This window comes from Amphiura filiformis, unplaced genomic scaffold (assembly GCF_039555335.1).
Source record: "Amphiura filiformis unplaced genomic scaffold, Afil_fr2py scaffold_65, whole genome shotgun sequence".
NCBI classification, from domain to species: Eukaryota; Metazoa; Echinodermata; class Ophiuroidea; order Amphilepidida; family Amphiuridae; genus Amphiura; species Amphiura filiformis.
The window spans coordinates 314,262-326,430 of record NW_027305529.1 but is presented as its reverse complement, the minus strand read 5'-3'; the positions used below and the strand labels follow the sequence as shown (position 1 = coordinate 326,430).

Genomic DNA, 12,169 nt, shown 5'->3' with positions numbered 1-12,169 from the left:
TACAATACATTAAATGTGCGTCAATAATACTTCTTGAAGTGTGGGGGTGTGTGTGTGTGTGTGTGTGTGACAATTCAGGCCGATTGCCCCCCCCCCCCCACATGTGGGTCATTTTGCCGAAAGGTGGCGGACATTGACCGCGCCCATAAACAGTGGTAACGGAACCGTTCTCGCCTGTTCGATGATTTGGACTGTGGAATCCATCGCAAACAGATATAAACTCAGCAGTAGGCCTATAGGTCTTTTATTTTAATAGCTTCCTGAATTTTCTCTGACGCCACCGCGGTGCACCGGTCCCGCTCGCCCCCTGCATCATGTGAATCTGGGCATGGACAATGCCTCTCAACAACATTTTGGTTTATCCTTCATATTATTAGCTATTTATAAGCTATAACCATTTTGGATAACTTATTTAAAAACATCAAGACGCAATTTGGTCAAAAGTGTAAATTTGGGTGCTTTTAGTAAAAAATGGTGTACTAATTGGCAAAAACATCGAAAAGCATCTACATCCGAATCCCCGTACAAAGTATTCATAATTTTATGACCAATTGGGAAAGTGACGTGCTTACATCTTCATTGGTAGCCAGCTGCAACCTCGTGCTCTCGCGGGGAGAGCGTTTTTCATCTTTTCGTTACTAATATTTATCACCGTCACTGCTAACGCGATTATATACACCATTATATGGTATCATATTACTAAAGAACCAAAATACAATTAAGCAAATTATTCTGGATTATACCTGGTATCACCTAATAATCAAATTGGCTTTTCACAAAGGGTTAATAATAATATTAATATATGAACACTGATAGATGTCTGTAGTCTTGTTTTGTTACCGCTATATATTCATGATAATATAGCCCCAGTCAGTGACCATTGACATAGCCGATGAAAGGGTCTACCCCATGAATGAGTATCAAATATCGTGCAACTATCTTCGAAAGTGCAAACCAGTCTACACGGTCTATACGCGACGATGGCCATACTGGTTGATACAAATGTATTGTGACTTGTGAGCTGGGAAGGCATTAAGATGAAGCGACTTTAATCGGTTAGCTGTCTACTGAAGATAGCAGTTTTACTCTAAAGTATTAGTAGCGATAAGTATCTTCTGTTCTCTACGTTTGAGGCCAAGTCCGAGTTTTGGAAAAAAAGAAGAGGGGCTTTCAATTTTTTATTTTTTTTTATAGCAAAATCAGTGTAAATACTTCGAGTTGTTTAGCGTATATACAATAGTACCTGGAAAAAGGAGAAGGAGGCCTATTTTGTTATGTTGTTCTGAGAGGCAGGCCACCTCTAATGATCACAAAATCTTCAGAAAGTGTTTCTTGTATTAGCAAGGTATCTCAACTTCCTAGACATATTTTTTGAAAAGTTATAACTGAATTTCAAAAAATGTATGACACCTGAAAAACTGAAGGAAGCGGGAGGGGACGTGAAACATTTTTTTATTTGCCCTTTATGTTTCATTTCATGTGCTTGCAATTCGATGATTATTTTAACTTACATGTAGAAACTCAGTGGAATAGAATAGGCCAAACTAGCTACACACACTTGCTCGATGATAGCGCGTGTATGCCGTATTTCAGCGACTCAATCAATTTTTCGTTGTTTGAAGTGTTGCAATTGAGATGATTTATTTACTAAGCTCAAATAGTACATCGCATGTTCATGTCATAATCGTTTACCAATAACCTCATTATATTCCAATCCGCCTTGTTAAACATGTTTCTGTTTATTATAATAGCACTTAGTATGACTAGTCACAAAAAACATGCTCACAATTGGAAGGTAATTAACATTCTAATTGGCAATTGAGACCCACCGTTGAATTCATTGTGCAAACTAAGGCAAGTGGCTTGTACATTTGCTTGCCTTTTGACTGTGCGGGAAATAAAGGTGTCTCCATTGAGTAATAATAATTTCATTGGTCTTTATTATGCCGTCTGGTCGTAGGATTCATCCCCTGACCTGAGGGCTTATTTATAGACCAAACATCAGAGTTGAATAGGTGTGATTATTTCAAATAAATATTATTGTGCAATTGGAATATTGAGTATTTAATTAGATACGTCTGGAAAATAGAAATGAGGTGATCTATGATGATATATTATCAAGCCTATTTTGTGTAGGCATATTAAAGCCTTTCATTTTACGTTGAAATATATTAACAACTAAAGCTCTTTGCTTCAAACGTGCTTTTCGTATTAATGCACGCCCCTCTTGGGGCTAAGCAAGGAAAAGAAATGACCTAACACGCATAATGAGTAAAACAACAAGGGTCATTTTTTGATAATTAATAAAATGGCCGTTTTTGCTAAGTAGCAGTTACATTCTCTTTAGAGTGTTCAATCTATGGTTGCACATAATGCACAAGTTATAAGGAACATTTAAAAGTAGTGTAGACCCATCGTTATGGTAATTAATCAGGTTACATCACTACTGCAACAGCGAATTGTGTCTTTCCTCCACCCCACACCGCCGCAAACTTCAGGCAACTGCAACACCCACAAAAAGCACAGATTTCCATTGTTTACTGCAACCGCTATATCTGCGTCGAATGGGCCTTATGGAAATGACATAATTATTTGCAGTGTTACGCAGGCTATGAAAAGATTGATCGCCTTAATTAGTGTTTAACGAGGACAGTTATTAATATTTGCCCAATTAACTTAGTAACCTTGTTCTTAATTAAGGGACTTTAATATTGACCACGTTCAGTTAAAAACTTGCGGAACACATTTCAACATGTAGCCCTTGGTCATATTGGTAGTACATGTAATATAAATGTAATTTGTAGGCTGATTAAAATATACTGCGCCAAAAAAGTATCCTTACACTTGGAAAAATAATCACAATTTCAAAACTGAATCATATTGGGGTAAATTTGTTTAATAGATGCACTATCTAATCCGGTACATTATGACACCCCATTTAATCCAATGCGACTTCAAGAAGCAAAGATACAAGCATTTGATTAGACGAAGGTCCAGTTTTAAAAGTGACAAACTGGCCTATTCAAAACTCCACGGACTAGACATCTGGTTTGAGAGTGGCGAATGGGTAATCTGTGCGTGCCTTTAATTTAAAACAAAAGGAACAAAAGAAAACTGAAACAAAAGAGCTGACAAATAAAATGAAAGTTATGAAAAGTACAGAGAAGTAAAAACTGAAATAAAAACTGCTTTAAATAAAGCTTCATTGAAGAAACTGTGTTGTCTCTTTCTTTCATTTGTTGGAATCTTTTTGCACCTTGATAATAGGCCAGTTTGTCACTTATAAAACTGGACCTTCGTCTATTCAATTGCTTGTAACTTTACTTCGTGAGGTCACTGTCTGATTTTAAATACGGTCTTCATAACCCAATTTTGCTGTGACATCTACTGCAATGTATAGAATTTGAAATGGAAAAAAAAAATGAAAATTGAGTTTAAGTGACAGTTTCACCACTCACTCACTTTTGTTGATCACCTCATATTGGCCTGTTGAATTACTCCTACATTTACGCGTAAGTTTTCCTTGCTTTAGACTTATTGTTTTGCAGACTGTTTACCAAATAAAGAGCACACAGAATTAAACACATTTGCAACTTGGCATTTAATGACACAAAAGTAGTTTATTTCAAATGTATTGACGATGCATGCTTAATGCTTACGGTTTCACTTCTCAAAGAGTGACACTGTCCTTATGCACACTAATTTTTACACACACAAATATTCATGATTAAAACACATTTTCCTTTCCACAAAATATCTTTGTACATAAGTTAACTTTTATTGAGGCTCTTCTGTGTTAAGGAAGAACTTCCCAAAGTTAGTGCACTTTGTGTTTGTCAGGTTTACCACATATATCTATTTAAAATTATTTAAATTAAAAATGACCAAACCATTATTGTCAAGTTCTAAATGTCATAATGCATGGTATAAAGTGATTATTATGCATGCTCATTTTCTCATAATTAAATGCTTTTCTTTTGAATGACTCCCCATTTATATGTGTGTGAATTACTGGACATATGTAAAGACCTCACAAATAGTAACTCAGCCATTATTAATACCATTATAACTTAAAAAACTAATTACGGTAATTTTGACACCTTGTTTGTTACTATTGAGTGCCCATTTTCATTTTTTTATAATTCAGCACAACATTCAGCTTGCATTAATAATGATCACTGTACCTACAACTTTTAAATTTGTTGTTTTTCTTTAAAAAACACTGCTGTGTTGTTTATTGAAAATAGGCAACTGTGTTATCAAAATGCCCGTAAATAAACCACCTTTCTCTTTATGTTAAAATATTTATTATCAATTTTGCCATGGAGTCTTTATCAACTGATAAAAATTATTTCATCATAGTTTGCTTATTCCCATCAAATTTTATATTTAAAATGGCTGAGGTACATCTTTTGTGGTCTTTATTTGAAGAGCTTATTTCCAAACCGTGTTAAGTCCACAACCCCATGTGTCTCATTTACTTGTGAGATACAATCACAATTACTTTGACAAGTTTGACATTAACAACAATGAGTTGTACCATCAACAAGTTATTATTTACCATAACAATGCCCCATAACAATATGCAGACTATTGTTCTCATTTGGGAAACAAAGGCCTCACACAGTATTGTTATTGTGCGTCCATCCACTGTTTGCTTTGTAATGGTGCATCCAACTGAAATTATAATACTTAGCATCACAACACATTGCAATACAGCACAGGGAAATTCAGAAACATGGGATAGTGGACTTAACACGGTTTGGAAATAAGCTCTTCATTTGTTACAGGAGAGCATGGCAGTTCTTCCATGATGTGTTGTGCCCATTCAATACATATTGTTGACTCATGTTCTGTCAATTTGATTGGACCAGTCACATTATGTGAAAACTGATTTATATTATACACATACGTACATGTCTACTGTTCAGTGCCAGAAGGGAGTAAGTGCAATAGCTGCCATGTGTAGCTACCATGTGTAGATGAGTACAATATACTGTGTAAATTGCCAAATGTTCACAGGGCAGCTATTGCACTTACCCACTTCTGGCACTGAGCAGTCAATGTATGCAAGCAGACAACACTTATTACAGAGCACTGAAACTCAAACATACTATCAATTTTCTATTTATTGTCAAACTGACCAGGGTGAGCTGGGTACGATATTGCCATTTTTGACATGTCAGTGGATTAACAAGTAATCATGGCATCTTCAAATATAAATGTGTTGTCAATGCAACTATATTATTCTAAAACCAATGGAGCTCAACAACACACGCCACTGTAAGTATGTTATTGTCAATGCTATTGATAACCGTCTGTTTTATAGTTTTAGTTTTGCCAACCTTAAAATCAACTTCATCATTCTAATGATCACTTAATGTTATGGCACATTATTTTTGTTTGATGTACAAACTTCAATACTACACCCCAGATGGGGTTCTACCTGGCTGAAAGTATACTGGGATGTGTCACAGTTTTGGGGTACCTTTTCAGTGATTTTGGCATATCAATGGGTGGGTTTTATCTGAAGAGAATGCTCCCAATTGGGCACATTTGGGCAAAATTACCTTAAAAACCACCCCAATTTAGGTACATTTGAGTGCTATTTGTGTGCTTTTTGTGACAATCGGTATACTGATGGTTGCAAAAACAGCAAAAAGTAGGTATAGAGAAAGTCAGTCTGTGTGGCACATCCACATACTAAATTATTTGAAGACCCCCCCCCCCCTGAGTTTACACCACATTTTTCATATTGTCTATAATACATATGATAAAAGCATAGAGGCGTTGCATTTTTGTCGAGGGGTTGTTTATCAGGACCCTTTGTTTGTTGTTAGAAGTGAATAAACATGTTTTACTGAAATTTTACTTGTAATAATAAAATTCAATATTCTTTGATTGGTAACTAGATGTTACTCACAGCATGTTCTGGCAATTTGATGTATCAATTTTGAGCATTATCTATATTTTCATTGAAAAACAAATGGTTGAAATTTCCATAGCCCATGTAAATGATATTTTTTCAACAACATGCACCTGACCCCTCCTTCAACATTGTTCCATTGGCACAGACATTGATATCAAAACAGACAATATAAGTCATCCAACATTCATGGAATTCTGATGTTTAAAAACACATTTTTACATGTACTGGTTTTGAGTGTCCATTTAGAAGAAATCATTGTCATCTGGCGCATCCAGATCCCTGTACTGGATAAGTGGTCTTGGGTCACCTCTGCAAAGAAATAAAACAATATCAAATAAGATTAGAAAAAATTATCTATTCATAAAGTCTACCTAGTATTAGAAAAACTCATTTAAGAGCATATCATACTACTTTTTAAAAAAATTGCTAGTAATCAAAGTATCAAACACTGGTAGCGTTTTTACAATCGCCACCAGCGTCCAGTTGTGGTCAGCGACGTAGCGACAAAGTTGCCTTCAAGTCAACTGCTTGCGACTTGACGCTACATGTAGGGTATGCTAGACACTTATGATCAGATATCAGCAATCACTCCTTGCAATTGCCTAGTATGATAGGCTCTTAATTTACACAAAATAGTTGCTAAATACCCCATTGAAAAGTAAGAAAGCCATCTCCCAATACAATGTGGTTGTTTCAGTACAGACTCACTCCAGATCAAAAGAAGTAAACATGTGTTGAATGCTGCCACTTGTGTTTAAGATGTTGGCAAATTCTTTTGTATTAACACTTTTCTTACCAACATATTTGTTCTTAATACCCTAAAATGCTTGAATCAGGGCTCTAATGACTTGTGCTCATTTCTTATTTTACATACAACCTTTCCCAGATTGGGGTGGTCACTGGTCAATCAAACTTTTGAGGGTAGGGGGTGGTTGTTGAGGCCCAGTAATTTCTATTTTTGCTCTTATAAATATATATAATTGATGTTGAGTTCAAACTTGATATTAAGATTAGTAATTTCCTTTCATAAACAACTGGATCAGAATTGGGATAAACATCGGCTGATTCAAGAATTATCAGTGATCGGCATATACATAACTTGGGGTGATCGATTCTTCACTACTCCAGACTCATTTTTCAGGAGGCGGGAAACTCAGTAATTATGGGTTAAGATGAAACAGGCATCATTATTACCAAATGATCTTGTGAAATATTTTAATCCCATAAATCAGATCTAATGTACCATGATCCACTTACTGGCATTGAGATATAAATAATGTTCTATACTCTTCACACAAACACCACCTTACACAGCAACTGCATCAAGTGTCAGAAATTGTCATCATCCCTTTAAGGTGGGTCAGAGCAGAACATGATGTAACAGTGTTTGCACTCATTTGAGACAAATGAAGTTGACACACAAGAAGAATGGTAAAGGAAGATCCTAAGACATAAGACCTCATTTTTGCCCCATTATTTTTCTTAGGAGAAGGGGGCGGGAATGCCCAACACTTTTGTTTGGATATAATTATATTATTGGCCTTAACTCAAGAACCACAAGGCTTATGTAAATATAAACATGGTTATTGACTTCCTTGACTTATTTCCTATAAGATGATGTATTAACAAGTACACTACAGTGTTTGAGTTAAATGGCTAAAACTGGACAAATACCGTATTGTTTGTAATAAACGCTCCCCCTCTAATAAACGCCCCCCTCCAATTTTTGTGTGAAAAATTGACAAAAATGCAAACATTTCCATGCCATATCGTGTAGGTAAGCTTAAAACTTGCATCAGTAATGGCAGTCACGATCGCTAAATTGCATGGAAAAAACCTATTTTAACTCAACTCCCATCCATTCATTGCCTAATTATGGTAAAATTTCACTAATTCCATGCACTTACAGGTGTAATTTTGTTGTATTTCCCACAAAATTATAATTTTCAGTGGGCGCCGCCATCTTGTATGGTGGTAAATCCCTCCTTTTAACAGGAGCACCATCGGGAAATTGAACCCGATTTTTAAGCTTTTTTCACTGACAATTCACTTCCAATAAACGCCCCCATTTGGAAAAATGCAACACCCCCGGGGCGTTTATTACAAACAATACGGTATGGCTCCTGGCATCTCAACTGCCTTAAAGTAATCAAATAATTGATTCATTTCTAGCCAGTATAAAGCTAATCACATCTCATGCTTCCTATCACCAGCATATTATGTTGACTGTTATCTGTCGTCATCTTATACTAATCTTACACACCTTCATCGGGTTACACTAAATTTATTACCCTGGCTGGCTGGCCTATTGCATCCAATACTACCTGCCATAAACTAATCACAAACTACAGGCAAATTGGCTGACTCCATTGTTACTACTTGCTCAAGGTCTTAACATTTAAGAATAATTGTCAACAAATCATCCAATTGTTTAACATTCTTCCCAAAATACTGAAGACAAGTTCAAGAACCACCGACCCAATACTAGGTATGTTTATACTCAACTCAATCAATTTTTCAATAAATTTCAAACAAATGAAATTAATTTCATTGTACAATTTGATACTTGTTATTTTCTACAACCTGTTGATGACATTGAATGGTGGCGCATAGTGCAGATTAATACCCTGTCCCAAGGCGGATGTCATGGATCATCCATTGAACATGATATTTAATGTAGCGTGTTAACGATATTAATTTGATATCCACTACATTTTGCTTTTGTTGTTATCATTGTTAAGTGATTGCATGGTGCAGACAAGCGTGACAGGTGTTTAATATTTAAATTCTTTAATCAGGTGATTGCAAAAAGCAATTAGGTACATGGCTGACGTGCATGATTTAAGTCACACCTTCAGTTTAGTACTAAATTTGAAAATGAATACAGTTCTGCGTCTTTTATCTGGCCATAATTGGAGTATGCATTGGTCCATTAGAGTAAAATCAGAAAAAGTAGAATTATGTGTAATTCTGCATTGAATACTGACCTGTAACCAGGATATATTGGGGGCAGATTTTGAAAAATTGGGATCTTTTTTACAAGAAAGGCATAACAAACCTATTTTTTTGCTTGCTACGCTCACAAATGGGACCTTTGGGTAAAAAACAAAAACGGGACTTTTTTGTTAGCGATGGGGGGGGCAATTTCCCCTAGTTACTGGGCTGATTGAATGCTACAATTGGAACAAAAGATTACTTAATATGGGGTACCTTATTCCACCTAATAAGCACCACTGCCATAATAACTGCTCCCTACCGAATTATACAAGTGGCAGTTGCGTAAGCACATTCTTCTAAATGCACTTGTACAATTCAATTCCATCAAATATCTAAATAAAATCACCATCATAACTTTCCGGCATCAGATACACTGTATTTTACAGATCAACATATGCGTGTGTTTAAAATTCTCAATTTTGACTTGCATTTCATCAGTTTAATAAATCCCCCAAAAGTGGCTGACATAAGTGCCCAAGGCACTAATTAGGTCCAATACAATAACAGCACTGAAAGATGGTATTTGAAAAGATTTATGCAACTTCTAAATGCTTCAAAACATGAAATGAAGGTGTCAAAAAAACATGTTATCCAATGAAGATTACATGTGTGGATGACAGAGAGAATTTTAATTCTAATTGGGCTGTCTCTACATTGAACTTACAAAACGGGTTATGATAATGTTGTTAATATAATATAAAAGTGAAAATAAAAGTGATAATATAAAAGTGAAAATTGATTTTGGCTGGTATGTGACCAGGGGTCCATTTCACTAAACTTTATGAAGCTCTCAAAATCAATCGTAACTCACGACACATCGTAAAATCCATTTCACTAACATAACATACAATTGGTACCCTTCGTCTAGTAAAAGGGTATTCGTATCTTGTGAACGTTTACTTGAGATACAAAGCGTTAAACCTTTTGTGAAATAGACTCCTGGCCTCACAATTAGAAACTTTCTAACTCCTGTAGCTACTTTTGAAACGGAGGAGCAATATGGTTTGATAATGGGAGAATATTGAGTGCAACATAAGTTATATCACAATTCTGCACCCCACTTTGAAAGTTGTATCGCAACATGGTGTGCTATTGTGATGCAATACAGCTTTAAAGGGGGGTAACCATATTGGTTTTGGATATGGATTGTATTTAAAATTACATATAATATCAAATATTGTCCCCTTTATGCAGCTTTGTGAAAAAAAACGAGAGTATTTTCTACGTAAATGTGAATAAATAGCAAAATTTGCAACCCAATACTTGGTATGCGTGAATTGCATTCTGGGAAGGGAATGATAACATGTGCCGTAATTCCCGTTAAGTGATGTGCCATGCGTATGCGTGGCGTGGTTGCACTGACACAAGCTCCACTTTTCAATACTACTACGGTGACATTTCCCCACAACCAGTCTTTTCGTGTTCGTCTGTATCGTTCATGATGATTTTTGTATATAAATTATGGCATAATGGCAATAGAGCTCAATAACAAAGCAAAACAGAAATGCCCGGCGACAATGCTGGAAATGCCCGTACTATAATAGTGAGCGGAAAATTTAGATTTTTAAAAACTCTTTTTCATACCGATTCAGAAAAAAAGAAACCAAATGTATTTCCCTTGCAATATGTACATTTCAAATGAATGTAAATAATTTTGGGTTTAAAAATGGAGCAGAAAAAAAATATCACTACGGGATTTGAACCGGGGACCTCTGGTTCAAAATACGATGCTCTAACCAACTGCGCCACGCGGGTAGCTTCTAATTTCGGAAGGAAGTTTAATACCTTTATAGTAACAGCAGTTATTGCGGTTCGCTCTTTTCATACAATGTGAATGATGCGAAACCAAACTAGCTGTTGAGGAGACTATAATTATCTACGATAAGCCTGTCCATAATTCAAGAAATTGGTAGCCAGGAAGGAAGTTATGTTGTAAAGAGGGTTGAAACAACAACACTTTTGTAAAATGTACATAACTCATTAACAACAATAAATTAAGCAAGTTTACAAAGTATATGATTTGTAGAATGAACTTTTGCAAAACATCAATGTGTTATTTTTCAATAATATATTGATTTAGACAATAGAAATAGATTTTTTTGGCTGCTTCGACCAACAAGACCATATCTACCCTTAACACCTACGATCACCATCACACCAATTGATCATAAATGATGACCCTACAACTAGTTTGTATTTGTTTAGTATCCACAACTACTATAGACCTTTGCCCCAGAAGTCACCTGTCAATTGATATTCGCTTCTAAACGCAAATACTGCAAAGATGTGCCTGCGTGCCAACTTTGCATGACACACTACGCATAGTAATCAGTGTGTCATACGCGTTGAGTTCCTCACAACATATAAAGTTCACCTTTAAACAATTATTTTGTGAAAGCTGAGGTTAAAGAAGACAAAACCGAGGAGGAAAAATTGCAGTGCAAGGTATTTTAACATTGCACCCACTCCGGAAACACACATGTTGTTTGCTTATATTGATGAAGTGACGTCTCAGGAAAAGGTCTATAGTAGTCAGGTAGCCTGGCTGCTTAAAAAGGTGCTTTAATTATTCATTTCAAAATGGTGCATGCACTTGATGCAATAGCTGCAGATGAAACATGCCCATTAATTACCTGCAGATATTATTCATTCATAATTTGATTCATAGCCAAGCTCTTTTATACAAGAAATGGATGCTGATCAATCTATCATTATTATTAGCAAGTCATGAAATGTGCAAGTTGTGAGGATTTTACCTTATGAACCAGTTGCCATGATGATGATGAATTGCATGAACAATTACAAGGCTATTTTGAACGAATTCTTTGAAAAGTAGCCCGTGTCATGTGTACTCTCCCTCTCTTCATACATGCTGCATTTTTTTTTACTTTAAATCTGAAATTGTCTTATCATGCATGAAGGCGCAGCAAGCAAGATATTTGGCCCAGTATTTGGAGTTGGGACAATCCCCACCCCCCTGGTCTGTATACCAAAGAATGTAGCTTAGGAAGATCTCATGCATTCTAACCCATCCTTAATTGAACAAGACCTCAAAATAATAGAACTTCACTCACTGCCTTGGAAATTAGGAGTGACAGAATTAGTGTATCTATTTTATTTCTTTTCAACTTTTTCTACTCATGCAATGATGGTTAATTTGAGCATATTAGTGAATGTGCAGCAAAATGCTGAAATAATGAGCTGCACTGAAAGTGAATGAAAAAAGGTGGAACAAAATGCTGT

General features: G+C 35.8%; 1 protein-coding gene across 1 annotated transcript in view; it reads right to left on the bottom strand.

Annotated features, from left to right (window-relative positions):
* Nucleotides 1–3,600: 3,600 nt before the first annotated feature.
* Nucleotides 3,601–12,169, bottom strand: part of LOC140144601 (serrate RNA effector molecule homolog) — a 49,139-nt gene continuing 40,570 nt past the window's right edge. Inside the window, exon 23 of the mRNA XM_072166418.1 lies at nucleotides 3,601–6,238. Within this exon, the coding sequence (XP_072022519.1) occupies nucleotides 6,172–6,238 (67 nt within the window). The 3' untranslated portion in view covers nucleotides 3,601–6,171. The remainder of the gene's footprint in view (nucleotides 6,239–12,169) is intronic.